Source organism: Natator depressus, chromosome 2 (assembly GCF_965152275.1).
Source record: "Natator depressus isolate rNatDep1 chromosome 2, rNatDep2.hap1, whole genome shotgun sequence".
Lineage (NCBI taxonomy): Eukaryota > Metazoa > Chordata > Testudines > Cheloniidae > Natator > Natator depressus.
Genome location: NC_134235.1, coordinates 264,530,456 through 264,550,534, shown reverse-complemented (window position 1 = coordinate 264,550,534; position 20,079 = coordinate 264,530,456). Strand labels below are relative to the sequence as shown.

General features: G+C 64.0%; 1 protein-coding gene across 12 annotated transcripts in view; it reads right to left on the bottom strand.

The window, feature by feature from the left end:
* SLC4A2 (solute carrier family 4 member 2) overlaps positions 1-20,079 on the bottom strand; it is a 100,702-nt gene that overhangs the window by 19,384 nt on the left and 61,239 nt on the right. For 9 of the 12 annotated variants that reach the window (XM_074946640.1, XM_074946643.1, XM_074946641.1 and 6 more), the window contains 10 exons: positions 15,111-15,256; positions 13,679-13,849; positions 8,474-8,639; positions 7,946-8,163; positions 7,667-7,788; positions 7,258-7,484; positions 6,463-6,599; positions 5,888-6,068; positions 5,630-5,765; positions 4,939-5,119 (listed from right to left, as the gene is read on the bottom strand). In XM_074946640.1, coding sequence (XP_074802741.1) covers positions 4,939-5,119; positions 5,630-5,765; positions 5,888-6,068; positions 6,463-6,599; positions 7,258-7,484; positions 7,667-7,788; positions 7,946-8,163; positions 8,474-8,639; positions 13,679-13,849; positions 15,111-15,170 — 1,599 coding nt within the window. In that variant the 5' untranslated portion in view covers positions 15,171-15,256. Of the gene's footprint in view, positions 1-4,938; positions 5,120-5,629; positions 5,766-5,887; positions 6,069-6,462; positions 6,600-7,257; positions 7,485-7,666; positions 7,789-7,945; positions 8,164-8,473; positions 8,640-13,490; positions 13,623-13,678; positions 13,850-15,110; positions 15,257-20,079 lie in introns of those variants that run through there. The other 3 variants (XM_074946650.1, XM_074946652.1, XM_074946651.1) reach the window with 3 other exon arrangements.

Genomic DNA, 20,079 nt, shown 5'->3' with positions numbered 1-20,079 from the left:
TCTGACCTCTGGAGGAACATTGCTACAAACTGAAGCTCTGAACCAAGGACTGAAAGACCCATCCCAGCTGGGGATGTTCTCCAGAGACTTGATTTGAACCTGCCGTTTATTCCTTCACTGCTACAAGCCTGAACCAAGAACTTTGCCATTGCTGTGTGTCATTGATTCCGTTTAACCCATTCTAGCTCTCACCTCTATCTTTTTCCTTTTATGAATAAACCTTTAGATTTTAGATTCTAAAGGATTGGCAACAGCGTGATTTGTGGGTAAGATCTGACTGGTATATTGACTTGGGTCTGGGGCTTGGTCCTTCAGGATTGAGAGAACCTTTTTTCTTTTACTGAGGTGTTGGTTTTCATAACCATTCGTCCCCATAACGAGTGGCGCTGGTGGGGATACTGGGAAACGGGAGTGTCTAAGGGAATTGCTTGTATGACTTCTGGTTAGCCAGTGGGGTAAAACCGAAGTCATCTCTGTTTGGCTGGCTGAGATTGCCTTAGTAATAAAGGACACCCGGCTTTGGGCTGTGACTTCCCTGCTCTAAGCAATTTGTCCTGAATTGATTCGCTCAGTTGTGTCCCGCCAAAGGCAGCATCGTCACAGTGGGGTAGTCACGCTTGGACCCACAGAACCAGGTCAATTCAGCTTTGGGTCAGAACCCCACGCTATCCAAATTTGAATTTTGGTATTGAGAGTTTGGTTGGTTAAAGAGCAGTTGCAGTGGGTGAGCAAAGAGCATACGAGGGCCTTGACAAAAAAGCCCTGGAAGATTTGTGTTCAGAAAAGGGGATAAGCTTTAGAAAGAAAGCTACAAATCAAGAACTGAGAAATCGGTTAATGGCCAGCGATCAGGAGGCAGGAGCACAGCCCTTACCTGACGCTACAGAAGCTGCAGAAGCAATTAGAATGCGAAAGGCAGCAAATAAACTGCAACTTGAGAATAAACAGAAACTACCAGATATTTGATTGCTGGAAAAGCAAAAGAATGCTGAATTGGAAAGAGAAGCTGCTGAGAGACAGAAAGAAGCTAAGGAAGAAATGCTAAATTGGAAAGAGAGGCTGATGAGAGAGAGGAACGGGCTCTTAGGGGGCATCTGGAGCTGCTGGCTGCTGAGGAGAAAACTCGCCAGATGCAACAGGAGACGGCCAGACTTCAGCTCCAAGTATTGGAAGAGCAGAGAAAGTCATCGCCACCTGGTACTTCACTTCCCTGCCATAATGAAAGAAACTGGGAAAGGATCTGTCCCATTTACAAAGATACTGAAGACATAGCGGAGTTTCTGTCTACCTTTGAACATCTATGCGCTCTGCATGGGATCCCAGATGAGTACCAAATGCCAGTCCTGCTGACCAAACTGACTGGAAAAGCCAGGGAAGTATTAAATGAATTAAGGGAACAAGAAGCCTTAGATTATGTGCTGTTTAAAAATTCTGTGTTAAGGCAATTCAAGGTCACCCCTGAGTCTTACCGGGTTAAGTTTAGAAAGTTTAAAATGTGTAATGATGGTACTTTTGTAGAATGTGCTCATAAGCTGATGGGTTTTGTTAAAAAGTGGGTTGTGGGAGCAAAGGCGCATGGGAGTTTTGAAAAACTGCTGGAGTTAATAACTTTGGAACAGTTCTTAGACATCGTGCCTGACCAGGTGAGAGCAGCTGTGTGTGATAGGGACCCTGAGTCAGTCCTACACGCTGCGGAATTTGCAGATGCCCATACCCAAAACAGGACTTGGGAAGGGTATAAACCCCAGGGGGAAATTAATCACCATTCTCCCCAGTTCAAGAGAAGGGAAGGATTTAAAAGGAAACCAGGCCCTGACTCTTATAAAGGAGCTCATGGGGGCCCAGAGGGTAGGAACTCTCACCCCAAGAATAAACAGGTTAAATGCTATCACTGTGGTGTGCTTGGCCACATGAAACCAGACTGCCTGGCCCTGAAGGCCAGCCCAAAACCACCAACCCCAAAAGCCACAGTAAATGCCAACTCCATTACTCTGAGCCCCCAGGCTGACCCAAGGTACAACAGCCCCACCTTGAGTCCAGGGGCAAGCCCGGCAGCAGCTAATGCCAGGCCATAGTCTCCAGTGGTTGGGAGGAGGTGATGAGCTCACCAGTTATGTCGGGACTGAGGCATGGCAGGGGAGTGAGCGATTTATTAAGAAGGCAAAGGTCAATGGTGTTCAATGCACGGGGTGGCGAGATACTGGCTCTGATGTGACTCTAGCTAAGGCACATCTGGTGAAGCCAGAGGACATGTTGCCAGGGGAGTATGTGACGGTAGTGGCTCGATCTGAATACTCTGTGGACCTGCTGATGGCTAGAATCCACCGTGCGTGGGATGGCCATAAAGGGGATGTGAAGGCTGCTGTCCAGGATTTAATTCCAGCTGATGTTTTGGTAGGAAATAACCTACTGAAGGTGCCTGGCCGAGTTAATGTGGTAACCAGGTCGCAAAGAGAGTTTGGGTCTGTGGCAGATACCCTAATTGATGGCAGTGAGGGGGACTGCAAACAGACAGAGTGTCTCTCAGGCCGAGTCAGGCGAGGATTTGTCTGAGATATCGGAGGTGGTTCTGAATTCAAATGAAACCCAGAAGGAATTCATTATGGCCCAGCGGAGTGATGTATCACTAGAGAGAGCCAGGAATGATGCTCAAAGTCAGATCCCAGCTAGTGAAGAGAGGCAAGTTTTTCATGCTGTTGTATAGGGAGTCTCCTAGGGGAAGGAAGCATTCCCAAACAGGAGTTGGCAAACAGCTTGTGGTACCTGAGAGTTATCGCAGTGATTGATTTATTGAAGTTCTTTAGGTCACTGAGAGTATTGCAGGAGCTGTGAACTGTGCCAGAAGCATAAGGGGTTAAGGGGGCCTAGCAAGGTACCCCTCCAGCCTCTGCCCATTATTGGGGAGGCTTTTGTCAGGGTGTGGATATTGTGGGACCACTCCCAAACCTTCCAGGAATGGGAAGAAATACATCCTTGTGCTGGTAGATTTTGCTACCAGATACGCTCAGGCTGTCACATTGTGTAATATTGAGGCAGAGACAGTGGCAACGGCCTTGTTCTCTCTTTTTAGCATGGCGGGTTTTCCCAAGGAAATATTGTCTGACTGTGCCTCTAATTTTATGTCTGTGCTTTTCAAGCAATTGTGGGAATTATGTGGGGTGAAGCACCTGAAAGCTGCTCCCTACCACCCCCAAACTAATGGTCTGGTGGAAAGGTTCAATGGGACCCTGAAGTCTATGTTGAAGATGTACGTGGATAGACACCAGAATGACAGGGAAGTTATGCTGCTGGATCTATTGTACGCATACAGGAGTGTGCCCCAAGAGTCTACAGAGCTCGCTCCCTTTGAACTGCTCTATGGGAATGTGATGTTATTGACATAAGCTGGGACCGTATAGATCATTGTTGCAACCAAAGTCCTGTCGTGGCACCAAATCTTGTATAAGGGGGGTCAAATAAGGTGTCTATGCCCTAGTCTACACTGAGGGTGGGGGAGAGCGACCTAAGATACCCAACTTTCAGCTACGCGAATAGCAGAGCTGAAGTCGGCGTACCTTAGGTCGACTTACCTGGCCATGAGGACGTCGGCAAGTCGACGGGAAGCGCGTTCGGGGATCGATTTATCGCATCTAGACAAGACGCGATAAATCAATCCCCTATAGATCGATCACTACCTGCCGATCAGGGTGGGTAGTGAAGACCTGCCCTTTGACAAGTTATGGTTGGCTGGTTATGATTATGCTATCTATATGTGGGTATCATTTTTGTAGTTAAAGTTATGAATATTGGCTCTATCCTGTCTGTAGTTCAAACGTGTGCTGTGCTTCTGGGTGCCACCCCAGAGAAGTTGGTGTCAGCTCTGCCCAGCCTGCTGGATGACCCATCAAGAACCATCAGCGATACCATTGACCCATTGCGAGAAGGCAGACACACCTTGCGATTCAGCAAAGTATGCAGGGACTTGCCCATGTGACTCCAAACTCCATTCTGCTGTAATTTTCCACAGTAAGAACACAGAGGGGTTCTTACACCTGGAAAAGTCTATAAAAGGTTGATGCCTCATCTCCATCTTGTCTTCAGTCCTGCTTCCTACCTCTGGAGGGCCTTTGCTACGCTGAAGCTTTGAACCAAGGACTGAAAGACCCATCCCAGCTGGGGATGTTCTCCAGAGACCTGATTTGAACCCGCAGTTTATTCCATGACTGCTACAAGCCTGAACCAAGAACTTTGCCATGGCTGTGTGTCATTGATTCCGTTTAACCCATTCTAGCTCTCGTCTCTATCTTTTTCCTTTTATGAATAAACCTTTAGATTTTAGATTCTAAAGGATTGGCAGCAGCGTGATTTGTGGGTAAGATCTGACTTGTATATTGACCTGGGTCTGGGGCTTGGTCCTTCAGGATCGAGAGAACCTTTCTTCTTTTACTGGGGTATTGGTTTTCATAACCATTCGTCCCCATAATGAGTGGCCCTGGTGGGGATACTGGGAAACGGGAGTGTCTAAGGGAATTGCTTGTGTGACTTGTGGCTAGCCAGTGGAGTAAAACCAAAGTCTTCTCTGTCTGGCTGGTTGGGTTTGCCTTAATAGTAAAGGAACTCCAGTCTGGGGCTGTAACTGCCCTGCTCTAAGCAATTTGTCCTGAATTGACACTCTCAGAAGTGTCCCGCCAAAGGCAGCATCATTACAGGGCGGTTGGGTGGATCAGGAAAGGGGACAAGGGGCCTCAGGAAGGAGGATGAGGGGCAAGGGGGGCAAGGGGGGGCAATAGCTCTTGGGGGGGGGGGGTGAGGCTCAGGAAGGAGGATGAGGGGCCCCGGGGAGATCAGGAAGGCGGACAAGGGGCCCTGGGGGGGTCAGGAAGGCAGAAGAGGGCCCGGGGGGGCCTGGGGGCTCAGGAAGGGGGTACACGGGCGTGCAGCACCAAGGCCCCCACTCACCTCCCGCTCCACCTCGACCCTGGCCTCATGTTCAGCAGGGTGGGCGCCGATGAGGGGCTCGGTGACCGTGGGCTCACTGCCCTCGCCCACGTGGTTGGCGCTGTGGTGATGCACCAGCAGGGAGCCCAGGCTGCCGGCTGAGATGTTGCGGGGGAAGAAATCCTTCTCGTCACTCGGGTGGCTGCAGGACGAAGCCAGGGGAAGGGTCTGCCGCCTGCGCGTGCCAGGGACTCCGGGCCCCGGCCGGCCATTCTGCAGCCAGCCAGCTCGCTGCACGCTGGGACTCGGGGTCTCCCTGGAGCACCCGCTAGCACAGACCTCAGCGGGGGGCCGCCTCCCCCTCCCTTCTCCCTGAGCCCCCCTCGAACCAGCCAGGGCCCTGACGGGCCGCAGGTGTCTGCAGCCTGCTCTCAGACTGGGTGCGGGTGAGGCAAAGGGCCTGCACCCACCATCCCAGCACAGCCTTGGGCTTCGCCCCAAGTGATGCCCGGGAGGGTAACGGGCACTCGCCAGTGGGACAGTCTGGCGGCCCTGGCACCTGGCTCGAGGCCCCGGGGGGCTGGGTGTGTGCACACAGCTCCCTCCCCCAGGCCCCAGAGACCACGCCAGACCCCAGCAGGGAGTGAGCAGCCGCATGGCGCTAGCCTGGGGCGATTCCCTCTCCAGGACCCAGGGCGCACGGGCAGTTCACCTGTGCTTTAGCAGCAGCGCCCGCAGTACGTTGGCGCGGTCCTCAGCCCGGATCTGGTCTGAGATGATCATCTGCTCCACCACCTGGTGCGCCACCCCCGGCAACGTCTTCTGGTCCAGGTCCAGGAGCACGGCCCCTGGGGGCAGAGCCGAGGGCTAAGCAGAGAGGCCGAGGTGCCACCCCGCTCTATCCATCCGCCCGAGCCGCAGCCAGGCCTGGCCGGGACCTCCCACCCCTGGCTGCACCCCTCCCACCTACCATGGGAGAGGGTCTTGCGCAGCTCCAGCAGGCTGCGGAAGCTCAAGGAGGCCACATGGGGCTTCCCCCAGCGATCGGTCTCCTCCTCCACATCTTCCTCAAACTTGATCCAGCGCGCTGTCTCCTTCCACTGCAGCTCCTGGTTCTTGTCCACCACCAGCTCGTTCAGCTCCACAAAGACCTGCCGGGGCAGAGGTAGGGTCCGCGGGACTCAGGGGGTGGGGCTGGGGTCCCCTTGGATGGCTGCCAGACCCTATGCCCCTGGTGCCCATCCCCCAGCCCCTGCCCATGTACTCCAGCCCCTGCACGGATCCCAGCCCACAGCCCGGTCCCCATGGTGCCCAGCCCCTGCCCCCCCATGGGACCCCATCTCCCAGACCCTGCCCCCCCCATGGACCCCAAACCTTTCCCCTTCCCCCCATGGCACTCCATTCCCCAGCCCCTACCCCACCATGCACCCCGGCCCCTGCAACCCCCATCCCCTGGCCCTCATGGTGCCCATCCCCCCCATGACCCCCATCCCCTGCTCCCTGTGGCCCCCCCATCCCCTGCCCCCGTGGCCCCACCCCAGTCACCTCGTGCGGCTGCCGGTCGTGTTTCCTGTGCCGGGCGCTCGGCTCCGCATGGCCTTTGCTGACGTGCACAACTTGGCCCTTGGCGCTCTTGCGGACCAGGTGCCGTCGGACCCCAGGCACGTCCTCGAACCTGTGGCCTGCGGGGAGACAGGCAGCGGTGCTGAGCCTGGCGCGGGGGGGAAGCTGGAGGCATTTCTCCGCCGCAGCTTCTCCTCCTGCTGGCGCAGGCGAGGGAGCCGCTGGTCGCTGCCCGCCGGTGGGAGGGGCATGTGGGATCGCACACCTGCCCCAGCTGTCCGGCTGGCCCCAGGCCCAGCTCCTGCAGGGGAAACGCTGCAGAGCTGCCCAGCGGCTGCCCCAGGCCGCGGTGCTGAGGCATCCTGTCTGTGCTGCATGAGTGCAATGTGTGTGGGGGGGGGCGTACAGGGGGGCAGCAAGTTTCCCTGGCCCAGCACAGGGGATCCACCAGGGAGGCTCAGTCAGAGTGGGGGGGAGTGCCAGGCTGTGGGGCCCCCCCATGAAGCCTGGGCCCCCAGGGTACCGGTGACAGGCAGCCTGCGGGTGGCTCCCCCTGGCCTGGCTTGGCGAGGAGCTCCTCTGATTGTATTCCCATCGCGCCCACGTGCCCACCCCACCCCAGCACCCCTCTGTGCCAGGGGCTGAACACACCCAGTCCAGAGACAGTCCCTGCCCTACACAGCTGGTGCCCCGATGCTGCACCATCCACACAGATCAGCTCGGGGCCATGTCCCCGGCCCACGCCCCTCCTCCCTGGCCAGGGCCGGGGCCACTCACTCTTCATGTAGTCCAGGTCGGCCGAGGCCAGGGTCTGGGCCTCCGATTCATCCGTGGGCACCTTCTGGTACTGGGCCTGCTCCACTCCCGTCATGCTGCCAATGCGCCGCCTCTCGTTCAGGTTGTAGCTCCGGTGCCCCGGCTGGGACTTGGCAACGGGGCGGCCTGGGCAGCCGGGCTCGTCTGCACTGGGCCCGTCGGGCCCACGGTCCTCCTCGGCCCTGGGGCTGGAACAGACACCTGCCTCAGAGCTGGGGTCCCGGGCTGGGCCCTGCCACCAGCCCCCTGGGGCAGTGCCCAGCCCCACCGCGAGCGGCCGAGGAGCCCTTGAGCCCCAGCGCCCAGATGCCCCTGTGCCAAGACCCCTGCCGCTCTGCTCCGTGCAGCCGGTCCCCAGATGCTCACTCACCCAGCCCCCTTGGGGTCCGTAAACACAGCCCCCACCAGCTCCATGGGGGAGCTCGGCAGAGACGTCGGGGTTGTGGGCTCCTCTGGGCGGTGCTCGGCAGCCTCGTCCTCCTGCAAGAAGAACTGAGAAGGGACACGGCTTGGGGCACCGGCGGCGACAGCAGGGTCTGGGGGCCCTGCCCTCGTGGCCCCAGCCCTGGCAGCCAGAGCCCCTCCTCTGGGCCCCCCTCGCTGCTCCAGCTGACCCCTCCCGCTTCCTGCTGGGCCCCCAGCCCTGTACCTGGATCCCCCCGGGCAGGTCCTCGGCCGACCGCTCTGGCTCCGTGTCACAGGTGTCATCCTCATCCTCCTCCGCCTCCTCGATAGTGGGAGTCTCCCCTGGAACAGATGCCCGGCGCCGCTTCTTCTTGCCCTTCTGCCCCCCCTTCTTCCTGCGGGCGTCAGGGGGCAGGTGCGTGGAGAGGGGGTGGTGAATGTGGTGGGACGACTGGCGGTGATCTGGGAGGAACAGAAGGCATGGGTATGGGCATGGGCACCGAGCTGGGGCCAGACCCTGCCTGCCTCCCCGCCTCGCCACACCACGCCCCCGGGCTGCCCCCACCTCCACAGCACCCACACGCCGTCAGCCACCCGCCCGGCACTAGCGTGGCCCAGGTGCCCCACGGCGCCGCCAGGCCGGAGCATCTCCCCACCGGTGCCCAGGACCCAATGAACCGGCCTGGGGCCGCCCCCACGGGCTGTGTCCTCTGCGCCCTGCCCCTGCGCTGGCCCCGGACCCCCTGCCCTGCCCCTCCCCGCCCTCACTCACACTCAAAGTCCTCCTCGCTGTAGCTGCGGCCGGCCTCCTCCCCGTTGCGCGGGTGCGAGTCGTGCAGGATCTCCTCGAAGCGCTCCACCCCCAGCGTCTTGTTCAGGTCAGTCTCCTCCTCCTCCACCGCCGCGGGCGAGCTGGGGACCAGGGCCTCCGCCTCCGGCTGGGGAAACGCAGGGCCGAGAGATGCCCCAGATCAGCGCCACAGCCCCGCCGCGACCGCCCCCGGCCGAGCCCCCACCCCCGGCCGAGCCCCTGCCCCTGCCGAGCCCCTGCCCCCTGCCGAGCCCCCACCCCTCTCCCCACAGCCCCCACCCCCTGCTGAGGCCCTGCCCCGCTCCCTGCACCCCGCAGCCCCCACCCCCTGCCGAGCCCCCGCCCCACAGCTCAGCGCCCCCTGCCAAGCCCCTGCCCCGCAGCCCAGCGCCCCTCGCACGGCACTGGAGCATTGAGGCCAGCACTGCCGGGCCAGAGCCTGTCCAGCCCAGCGTCCCCTGCAGCAGCCTGGCTGCCCTGCTGAGTCTCCCTTCCAAGTACCCCCCAGCCAGCCCCAGCCCCAGCCCCAGCCCCAGCCCCAGCCCCTGCTCAGGCCCCGAGGGGTCACGGCCCAGTGCCGGCTGCACTGAAGCCAGGCCGGTCACACGCTCCACACAGCTGGCACCCGGGGTGCCAGGCCCGGCGGACGCTGCCCCACGAGGCAGCCCGGAGAGCCCGCCCTGCCCGGGGGTTTGGAGTCCCTGTGCGGTGGGGGCCCAGAGCGGGGTGGTGACCAGCTCCATCCCAGCCAGGCAGAGATTGGCCTGGCCCGGCGGGGGGGGGATCAGTGCCCCGGGGGGGCCTGACACCCCAGCTCCCCTCTGGACCCCACAATGCAGGGCTGGGCCCTCGTGCCCCGGAGTCCCGGCAGGAGGGACCGCAGGTCTCTGCCCTCCGGGGGGACCTGCGGGGCGGGCTGCAGCATTGCTCCCCGCTCAGCCCGCCATACTGGGGCAGCAACCCCCCACCCAGTGATGGAGCCCCACAGGTTTCGTCTCCCCGTCTGCCCACCCCCCGGCGACCGAGCCCTGCATCTCCTCTCCCCTCCCCCCTCGGCGACCGAGCCCCACACGTCTCATCTCCCCCTCTGCCCCACACAGTGACCGAGCCCCACACGTCTCATCTCCCCCTCTGCCCCACACAGCGACCGAGACCCACACGTCTCATCTCCCCTCCTCCCTCAGCGACCGAGCCCCACACATCTCGTCTCCCCCTCTGCCCCACACAGCGACCGAGCCCCACACATCTCCTCTCCCCTCCTCCCTCGGCGACCGAGCCCCCCATGTCTCATCTCCCCCTCCGCCCCCCCCAGCCACTGAGCCCTACGTCTCCTCTCCCCTCCTCTCTCAGCAACCGAGCCCCACGTGTCTCCTCTCCCCTCCTCCCTCGGCGACCGAGCCCCACATGTCTCGTCTCCCGCTCCACCCCCCCCAGCCACCGAGCCCCACATGTCTCCTCTCCCCTCCTCCCTTGGCGACCGAGCCCCACATGTCTCCTCTCCCCTCCTCCCTCGGCGACCGAGCCCCACACATCTCGTCTCTCCCTCCGCCCCCCCCAGCCACTGAGCCCTACGTCTCCTCTCCCCTCCTCCCTCGGCGACCGAGCCCCACACATCTCATCTCCCCCTCTGCCCCACACAGCGACCGAGCCCCACATGTCTCCTCTTCCCTCCTCCCTCGGCGACCGAGCCCCACATGTCTCCTCTCCCCTCCTCTCTCAGCAACCGAGCCCCACGTGTCTCCTCTCCCCTCCTCCTTCGGCGACCGAGCCCCACATGTCTCGTCTCCCGCTCCACCCCCCCCAGCCACCGAGCCCCACATGTCTTGTCTCCCCCTCCGCTCCCCCAGCCACCGAGCCCTACGTCTCCTCTCCCCTCCAGCCCCCCAGTGATGGAGCCCTGCGTCTCATCTCTCCTCCAATCCCCGCAGCGATGGAGCCCTGCGTCTCGTTCTCCCCCGACGATGGAGCCCCGCATCTCCTCTCCCCTCCACCCCCCAGCCCAGCTCGTGTGGCTCAGGCTGCCGCACCCCCTGCCGGAGGTGGCTGCTCCCCGCACTGCGGCCGGGGGGCCCTGCCCCCTCCTACCTGAGCCATGGGGGGGCCGCCGGGCAGCGTGGGGACAGGGGCTGAGGGGCTACTGCTGCTCCCTGCGCCCCGCTCCGGCCCCGCCAGCCAGGCAGCCGGCGCTGAGCTTTATGGGGCTCTGCCGACCCGGGAAGGTCGCGGCCGCGGGAGGGACGGGAGCAGCGGGAGGCGACAGGCGGCTCCTTCCCTCGGTGCCACTCCAAATATTGACGGAGGCTCCCCGCGCCGGGGCCGCCGGCCGCCAGCTCCGGCACACGCCTGAAGGTGCCCTCTGCGCGGGAGCGGCTCTCCCCTGGCTTGCCAAGAGCATCTCCGGGTGAGTCCCACGCCTGCCCCGGGACTCCCCCGCCCCCATGGGGCCGCAGAGGGGCCCCTAGAGCCCCACACCCCGCTGGGGGCCTGACTGCAGGGCCCCGCTCTCCCCGGCTATGCTGCGCTATGGGGAGCCAGGTCCCCCTTCTCCCAGGGGTGCTGTGCTAGGGAGCAGGCCCCCACTTCTCCCAGGGGTGCAGTGGGGGGTCAGGTCCCCCTTCTCCCAGGGGTGCAGTGCTGGGGGCAGGTGCCCCCTTCTCCTGAGGCCTGGCATGGGCAGTAGCCAAGGGAGGAAGCAGCTGTGGGTCCTGGCCCCACCCCCAGCCCTGGAGGGAGCGTCTGCCCTGGGACATGGCCCTTTCCAAAGAGGGGTGCAGAGGGGCTGTGGGGGGAAGGCAGTGCCCCCAGCCCGCCCGCGCTGCCCCCACCCCATTGCTGTCCCCACGAGAGCCTGACGTGCAGCCCCTCCCGCCTCCCCACCCTGCCGTGACCCCACATTGACCCCTCCCTCCCTTCTCCACCCCACCACATCCCCAGATCTCCCTGCCTCACCCCACTGCGACCCCCGACATCCCTATCCCACCCAGCCATGACCCCTGACCTCCCCCAACCCACCCCCACCACGTCCCCAGACCTCCCTGCCCCACCCCACTGTGACCCCTCCTGCCTCCCCACCCTGCCGCCCCACATTCACCCCTCCCTCCCCGCCATCCCCACCCCACCCCACCACGTCCCCAGACCTCCCTGCCCCACCCCACTGCGACCCCCGACATCCCTAGCCCACCCCAGCCATAACCCCTGACCTCCCCCAACCCAACCCCACCATGTCCCCAGGCCTCCCTGCCCCACCCCACTGTGACCCCAGACATCCCCCCAACCCCTGCCGTGACCCCTGACCTCTCCCCAACCCACCCCTGCTGTGTCCCACAACCTCCCCGCCCCTTTCCCGCCATTACCCCAGACCTCCCTGCCCCACACCACTGTGACCCCAACATCCCTACCCCATCCCCACCATGACACCCGACCTCTCCCCAACCCACCCCCGCTGTGTCCCCAGAACTCCCTGCCCCACCCCACTGCGACCCCCAACATCTCCACCCCATCGCCACCGTGACACCAACCTCTCCCCAACCCACCCCACTGTGACCCCAGACATCCCCCCACCCCCGCCGTGACCCCTGACCTCTCCCCAACCCACCCCCACTGCATCCTCAGACCTCCCTGCCCCACCCCACTGCAACCCCAGACCTCTCCATCCCACCCCCACCGTGACCCCTGACATCCCCACCCCATCCCTGCCGTGACCTCCGACCTCTCCGCATCCCACCCCCACCGTGACCCCAACCTCCCTGCCTCACCCCACTGTGACCCCCGACCTCTCCCCATCCAACCCCCGCCCTGACCCGGAACAACCCCTGCTGTCCTGAACCAGCTGCAACACTCAGTGACCCCGTCCCCACCGCAACCCCAACCTCCCCCAGCCCCACTGCCTGCCCCACATCCTCACTGCCCTGCCCACCCCACTGCCTGCCCCACATCTTCACTGCCTAGCCCAGCTCCCAGCCCCACAGCCCTGCCCCACATCCTCACTGCCCAGCCCACCCCATTGCCTGCCCCACATCCTCATTGTCCAGCCAAGCCCCCAGCCCCACTCCTACCCCACATCTGGACTGCCCAGCCCACCCCAGTGCTCGGCCCCACATCCTCACTGTCCAGCCCACCCCACTGCCTGCCCCACATACTCACTGCCCAGCTCAACCCACTGCCTGCCCCACATCCTCACTGCCCAGGCCACCCCACTGCCTACCCCACATCCTTACTGTCCAGCCCAGCCCCCAGCCCCACTGCCTGCTCCCCATCTGGACTACCCAGCCCACCCGACTGCCTCCCCCACATCCTCACTGCCCAGCCCACCCGACTGCCTGCCCCACATCCTCACTGTCCTGCCCACCCCACTACCTGCCCCATATTACCACTGCCCAGCCCACCCCACTGCCTGCCCCACATCCTTACTGTCCTGCCCCACATCCTCACTGCCCAGCCCAGCTCACTGCTCTTCCCCACATCCTCACTACCCAGTCCACCCCACTGCCTGCCCCACATCCTCACTCCTCTGCCCACCCCACTGCCTGCCCCACTGCCTCGCCCCACATTCTCACTGCCCAGCCCACCACACTGCCCTGCCCCACATCCTTACTGCCCAGCCCTGCCTGAGCCCCACTATTGTGCCCCACATCCTCCCTTGCTGTCCCACCTCTTCCCATAGCCCCACACCCCAGCTCCTCCCCCTTCTCCTCCCTGTCTCACTGCCCCATCCATAAGCCCAGCCAGGCCCGGCCATCGGCCCGCCCAGCCCAAAACAGCCCCCAGCCAGCGTGGCGGGGGCCAGACACGCTCTGTGCTGCTGGCTCTGGCCGGTCTCTGGGGAGGGGGACAGAGGTGTAGGGAGACCCTGTGGGCACAGCCCTGCCCTGGGGCTCCCCCGGCAGCCCCCACAGCACGGTGTGCGCCAGGAGCTGCAGGAGGAAGCCGCCAGGCGTGGCAGCTCCTCTCCCGGGCCCAGGGAGCAGGCGCGTCCTACCTGGCAGCCCAGCAGAAAGTCCATGGCAGCAGGACTCGCCCAGAGGCGGCCGGAGGGGCAGGAGGGCGCGCAGCAGGCCCCATCCCGCATCACGTGCCGGCTGTTGCCTCAGCAATGGGGAGCTGGCCCAACGGCCCGGGCCAGGCACCCACTGGCTGGGCTCCCAGGGTGAATCATTAACCCGCTACCTGCAGACGCGCCGAGGCAATAACTCGGCAACCAGCTTCCGTGCGGGGCAGGCGCCGGGGTGGCCGGGCTTGGGCGCGGTGAGCGACAGAGCGACAGAGCCACGAGCCAGAGCGGGGCCCCATCAACGCCGGGGGGGCTCCAGGCAAATGCTGAACCGAGCCCACCGCCGCCTAGGGTGAAACACGGCACGTAACCCCCCGGCACAGCGCCCCAGCCCTGCCACCCTGTCCCCAGCACAGCCCCCACCCAGTGCCAGGCCGGGGCTGCCCCCCAGCACAGCCCCCCCCAGTGCCAGGCCGAGGCAGCGCCCCCAGCACAGCCCCCTCCAGTGCCAGGCCGGGGCAGAGTCTGCTCTCAGGGGCCTGTCTGCTCTCAGGGCCGACTAAGACACAGGGGCGGGTGTCCCCTGGATGGGCCCAGTCCCCATCTCAGTGCAGCATGAGAACGGCAAATCCAAGCACCCGGATAGGGACACCCAGGAGCCCATGGCCCCAAGGGGGATGGACCTCGCCCCCGCAGGGGGGGCTGAACAAGGATCCCCACTGGAGAACTCGGGGCTGGGAGCGAGAAGGTGGGGACAAGAGTCGGGGGCTGGAAGGAGTCAGGGCTCCCACCTAGAGTCTGACGAAGGAGACCGCCCAGACAGACAGAGCCGGACCCGAGGGTTCCCCACAGCCGGGCTGGGCTCGGGGCTGGCCAGGACGGACCCTGCTTCACCCTTCATTGCCCCGGGCTGCCCTAAGGGCCCCCTAGGCTGGGCCCCAGCTAACAAGTGACCCCGGCTGTGCCCGCGCTGGGAGGGTCCCTCCAGGGGCTGGGCGAGGGGCCTTGATCCCTGCAGAGCTGCCGAGTCTCCCTCAGGGGCTGTCTCCGGGGGACTCGCTGCCCGGAGCTCGCAGGGGCATGCGGGGAGCTGCAGGCCCAGAGGGCCAGTCTAGGGGGCAGTGAGGCCGCATGGCTCACCCTGAAAGAGTGGGACCCCCAGGGCGGCTGGCACAGTGAAGAGGCCTCCCAGAGACAGTTCCAAAGCTGGGGGGCGCAGCCCCGAGCCTGTGGGTTCGTGACAGGGACCCTCTCTGGGGCTGATCCTCACCCCTCCACAGGGCATGGGCCGAGCTTGCTGGGCCCAGTCACTGGCAAAACACTGGATGGCAGCTGCTCACATAGGGGGCAGCCCCGAGCGTCCCAGCACCGCGCCAGGACCCCGAGGCTCTGCACAGGGGCCCCACAGTTCAGCCGCTGGCTCTGCCCTCTGGTCCCGGGGCAGCTCCAGGAGCTCCAGGCTTTACACGTGGGCCCCACAGCTTGGCTGCTGGCTCTGCCCTCTAGTCCTGGGGCAGCTCCAGGCTTTGCACGTGGGCCCCACGGCTTGGCCGCTGCCTCTGCCCAGTGGTCCCAGGGCAGATCCAGCTGTCCACACCTCCTACTTACGCTCTCGAAGGCAGAGGAGACGATGTGGTGAATCCCGGAGGAAACCTGGGAGCGGCTCATGGCGCAGGCCGAGTGGCCGGTGCCTGGCCCTGTTAACCTTTCTCTTTCTCACTCGGGCTCAGAAGGCGATGGCGGGGCAGCATCACCTGGGCAGAGGAAGAGCAGAGGAGGGCCCTGGGTCACATACAGCCACGCCAGCCAGGGCCTTGGCCTGGCTTCCCCCTCCCCGCGGCTCCAGCCCCAGCTCTGAAGAGGGGGCTTCCGGGAGCCACGCTCACAACCCAGAGGATCCAAGCCATCCCCACCACCCTGGGCCCCACCCCAGAGGAGGCCGCACTCTGGGCTCATGCAGATGGGACCCCATGTGCTGTGGCTCCCCCCCACTCTCCCCCACGGAGGGGCAGCCGTGCTGTGTGGGGCAAGGTCTCTGGCCCCACGGCTGCGCTCCCAGGCAGGGGGAGAGGTGGGCACTGGCCAGGCCGGGCGGCAGGAGGGCAGAGGCAGCGAGCAAAGGAAAACAGAGGGACTGGCTACACACAGGGCGGAGGCTCCAGCCAGGTTTGTCTTGGCCCCAAGGCCCTGAAAGACAGAGCAGGCGCCAAGAGAAACGCAGCAGGGCAGCGAGTGGGAGCGGGGTCCCCAGCCAGCGCACGCCGGTGCAGCCGTGGGGGCAGGCTGGGGCACAGGCTCGATTCACACTGCAAGCCGGGAGCCCCCAGCCTGAGACAGAGCAACCCCTCTGCCCACCCCACCCCACAGACCCCTCCTGAGCCCTGCCCCACAGCCTGCAGCTGCCAACTTCGGCAGAGGGAGGAAAGTGGGGCAGGGAGGTAGGAGTGGGGGGGCGGGGGCAGGAGAATGAGGGGGCCTAGAGGGGGAGGAGGCAGGAGGGGGAGGGGGCAGGGAGCAGGAGGAGGAGGGAGCAGGGGTCCGGAGCTGCTCTCCCTGCTGCCAGGATCCGACGCACTTGGGGCATCTCCAGGCCCTGCGTGAAGCAGAGACCGAGGGGGGCCCGAGACCCAGGGGTTTCTGCCCCCGACCTGTGCTGAGGGGCCTGGCTCGCAGCGCAGGCCTGGCCGGAGGGCAGGCAGCTGGCCCGAGCTGCAGGGATGCCCGCGGTGCTCACAGCCCTGGGCCATGTGGCCGGAGGCCCCGCATCCCCTGGGTCCCAGCCCAGGGCCCAGCTGCAAGCTGAGGAATCATAGAATCATAGAATATCAGGGTTGGAAGGGACCCCAGAAGTCATCTAGTCCAACCCCCTGCTCGAAGCAGGACCAATTCCCAGTTAAATCATCCCAGCCAGGGCTTTGTCAAGCCTGACCTTAAAAACCTCTAAGGAAGGAGATTCCACCACCTGCCTAGGTAACGCATTCCAGTGTTTCACCACCCTCTTAGTGAAAAAGTTTTTCCTAATATCCAATCTAAACCTCCCCCATTGCAACTTGAGACCATTACTCCTCGTTCTGTCATCTGCTACCATTGAGAACAGTCTAGAGCCATCCTCTTTGGAACCCCCTTTCAGGTAGTTGAAAGCAGCTATCAAATCCCCCCTCATTCTTCTCTTCCGCAGACTAAACAATCCCAGTTCCCTCAGCCTCTCTTCATAAGTCATGTGCTCTAGACCCCTAATCATTTTTGTTGCCCTTCGCTGGACTCTCTCCAATTTATCCACATCCTTCTTGTAGTGTGGGGCCCAAAACTGGACACAGTACTCCAGATGAGGCCTCACCAGTGTCGAATAGAGGGGAACGATCACGTCCCTCGATCTGCTCGCTATGCCCCTACTTATACATCCCAAAATGCCATTGGCCTTCTTGGCAACAAGGGCACACTGCTGACTCATATCCAGCTTCTCGTCCACTGTCACCCCTAGGTCCTTTTCTGCAGAACTGCTGCCAAGCCATTCGGTCCCTAGTCTGTAGCGGTGCATTGGATTCTTCCATCCTAAGTGCAGGACCCTGCACTTATCCTTATTGAACCTCATCAGATTTCTTTTGGCCCAATCCTCCAATTTGTCTAGGTCCTTCTGTATCCTATCCCTCCCCTCCAGCGTATCTACCTCTCCTCCCAGTTTAGTATCATCTGCAAATTTGCTGAGAGTGCAATCCACACCATCCTCCAGATCATTTATGAAGGAGCCACTGGCAACACGACAGCTTCACTAAGGAGCAAATCACAGGCCAGAGTGAGCCGCCCCCCAGCTCGGGGCCATGGGCACAGCCCCCCCCAGCCCTCGGGACCCTGGGCACAGCCCCCCCCCAGCCCCCGGGGCCCTGGGCACAGCCCCCCCCAGCCCTCGGGACCCTGGGCACAGCCCCTCCCAGCCCCCGGGGCCCTGGGCACAGCCCCCCGCAGCCCCCAGGGCCAGGGGCACAGCCCCCCGCAGCCCCCAGGGCCCTGGGCACAGCCCCCCCAGCCCCCGGGGCCCTGGGCACAGCCCCCCGCAGCCCCCAGGGCCATGGGCACAGCCCTCCCAGCCCTCGGGGCCCTGGGCACAGCCCCCCCCAGCCCCCGGGGCCCTGGGCACAGCCCCCCCCAGCCCCCGGGGCCCTGGGCACAGCCCCCCCCAGCCCTCGGGACCCTGGGCACAGCCCCCCCCAGCCCCCGGGGCCCTGGGCACAGCCCCCCCCAGCCCCCGGGGCCCTGGGCACAGCCCCCCCAGCCCCACGCTGTGCTACAGGCCCCTGCGACTGCCCCGCTGTGAGCTGCATGTAGCAGTAGGATTTTATGTTTGTATTTTATATCGTTTAGAATGAACGATTAAGAATAATAACGTAGCATTAATTAGACGTGTTGCTGTACGATTTACCCATATCCTGTCAGCCACCCTTTTTGAATACCAGAAAGGAATGGCCTAAGGGGCCATTGGTAAGAACGCATCAGACAGGCTGCCTGTGTCTGAACTGATGTTACGGCAGGAACAGACCGGAACAGTCCTTGTGGCTGACGACAGTCACCTTTGGTTTTAGGAGACGTTTCCATTGCAGTATTTGCTAGAAGGTCTTGTTTCTTATCTGCATTGCAAACGAAGTTGTGTACGGGTCTTTTGTAATCCCTTTAGTAACCATATCACCCTTTCTAAGATGTTATCCTGTTTGAAATTCTCTGTAAAATTGCTTGGTGTGAGTAAAGGATGTGTGCAGGGCTAAGGAGTGTGAAAGCCATCACGAATGTCCAGATGGTCAAGAAGTGAGAGACTTGGAGAAACAATCAGAAAACATGCATTGTATCTGAAGCTAAACAAATTAGCAGCATTAACAACCTCAGAGGTGAGGCAAACACCACGAAAGATGAGACAACAAACAAGAGAGAAAAGCGGAAAACCCCAAGATTAACCCCATTTAAGGACTAACGATTACAGAATGACATTGCAAAATCCACAGACTCAAATGGGAACTTACAAGTATAAAGCTGGGGTGCTTTGCCATGAGACTCTGGGTTCAGTCTTGTAAAGCCTCGGTTCGTGACTGGTGACTATAGGACCATCTGCAGGACAGGTGTGTGTGTGTGTGTGTGTGTGTGTGTGTGTGTGTGCGCGCGCTATCGTATTTTCAATAAACGCGGTGTATTGCCTTTTCCCCTAAAAAAGATCCCGTGTGCTTCTTATGACCATAACATACAGGCCCCGCGATGCCCCCGCCCCGTGCCACAGGCCCCGTGACGCCCTCGCCGCGTGCCACAGGCCCCTGCGACGCCCCCGCCCGGTGCCACAGGCCCCACGACGCCCCCGCCGCGTGCCACGGGCCCCGCGACGCCCCCGCCCCGTTCCACAGGCCCCGCGACGCCCCCGCCCCATGATACAGGCCCCGCGACGCCCCCGCCCCGTGCCACAGGCCCCGCGACGCCCCCGCCCCGTGATACAGGCCCCTGCGACGCCCCCGCCCCGTGCCACGGGCCCCGCGACGCCCCCGCCCGGTGCCACAGGCCCCACGACGCCCCCGCCCCGTGCCACGGGCCCCGCGACGCCCCCGCCCCGTGCCACGGGCCCCGCGACGCCCCCGCCCCGTGCCACAGGCCCCTGCGACGCCCCCGCCCCGTGCCACGGGCCCCGCGACGCCCCCGCCCGGTGCCACAGGCCCCACGACGCCCCTGCCGCGTGCCACGGGCCCCTGCGACGCCCCCGCCAATTCCACGGGCCCCGCAACGCCCCCGCCCCGTGCCACGGGCCCCGCGACGCCCCCGCCACGTGCCACGGGCCCCTGCGATGCCCACCCCCCGTGCCACGGGCCCCGCGACGCCCCCGCCCCGTGCCACGGGCCCCGCGACGCCCCCGCCCCGTGCTACGGGCCCCTGCGACGCCCCCGCCCCGTGCCACGGGCCCCGCAACGCCCCCGCCCCGTGCCACGGGCCCCTGCGACACCCACCCCCCGTGCCACGGGCCCCGCGACGCCCCCACCGCGTGCCACGGGCCCCGCGACGCCCCCGCCCCGTGCCACAGGCCCCTGCAACGCCCCCGCCCCATGCCACGGGCCCCGCGACGCCCCCGCCCGGTGCCACAGGCCCCACGATGCCCCCGCCGCGTGCCACGGGCCCCTGCGACGCCCCCGCCAATTCCACGGGCCCCGCAACGCCCCCGCCCCGTGCCACAGGCCCCTGCGACGCCCCCGCCCCGTGCCACGGGCCCCGCGACGCCCCCGCCCCGTGCCACGGGCCCCGCGACGCCCCCGCCGCGTGCCACGGGCCCCTGCGACGCCCACCCCCCGTGCCACGGGCCCCGCGACGCCCCCGCCCCGTGCCACGGGCCCCGCGACGCCCCCGCCCAGTGCCACGGGCCCCGCGACGCCCCCGCCCCGTGCTACGGGCCCCTGCGATGCCCCCGCCCCGTGCCACGGGCCCCGCGACGCCCCCGCCCCGTGCCACGGGCCCCGCGACGCCCCCACCGCGTGCCACGGGCCCCTGCGACGCCCACCCCCCGTGCCACGGGCCCCGCGACGCCCCCGCCCCGTGCCACGGGCCCCTGCGACACCCA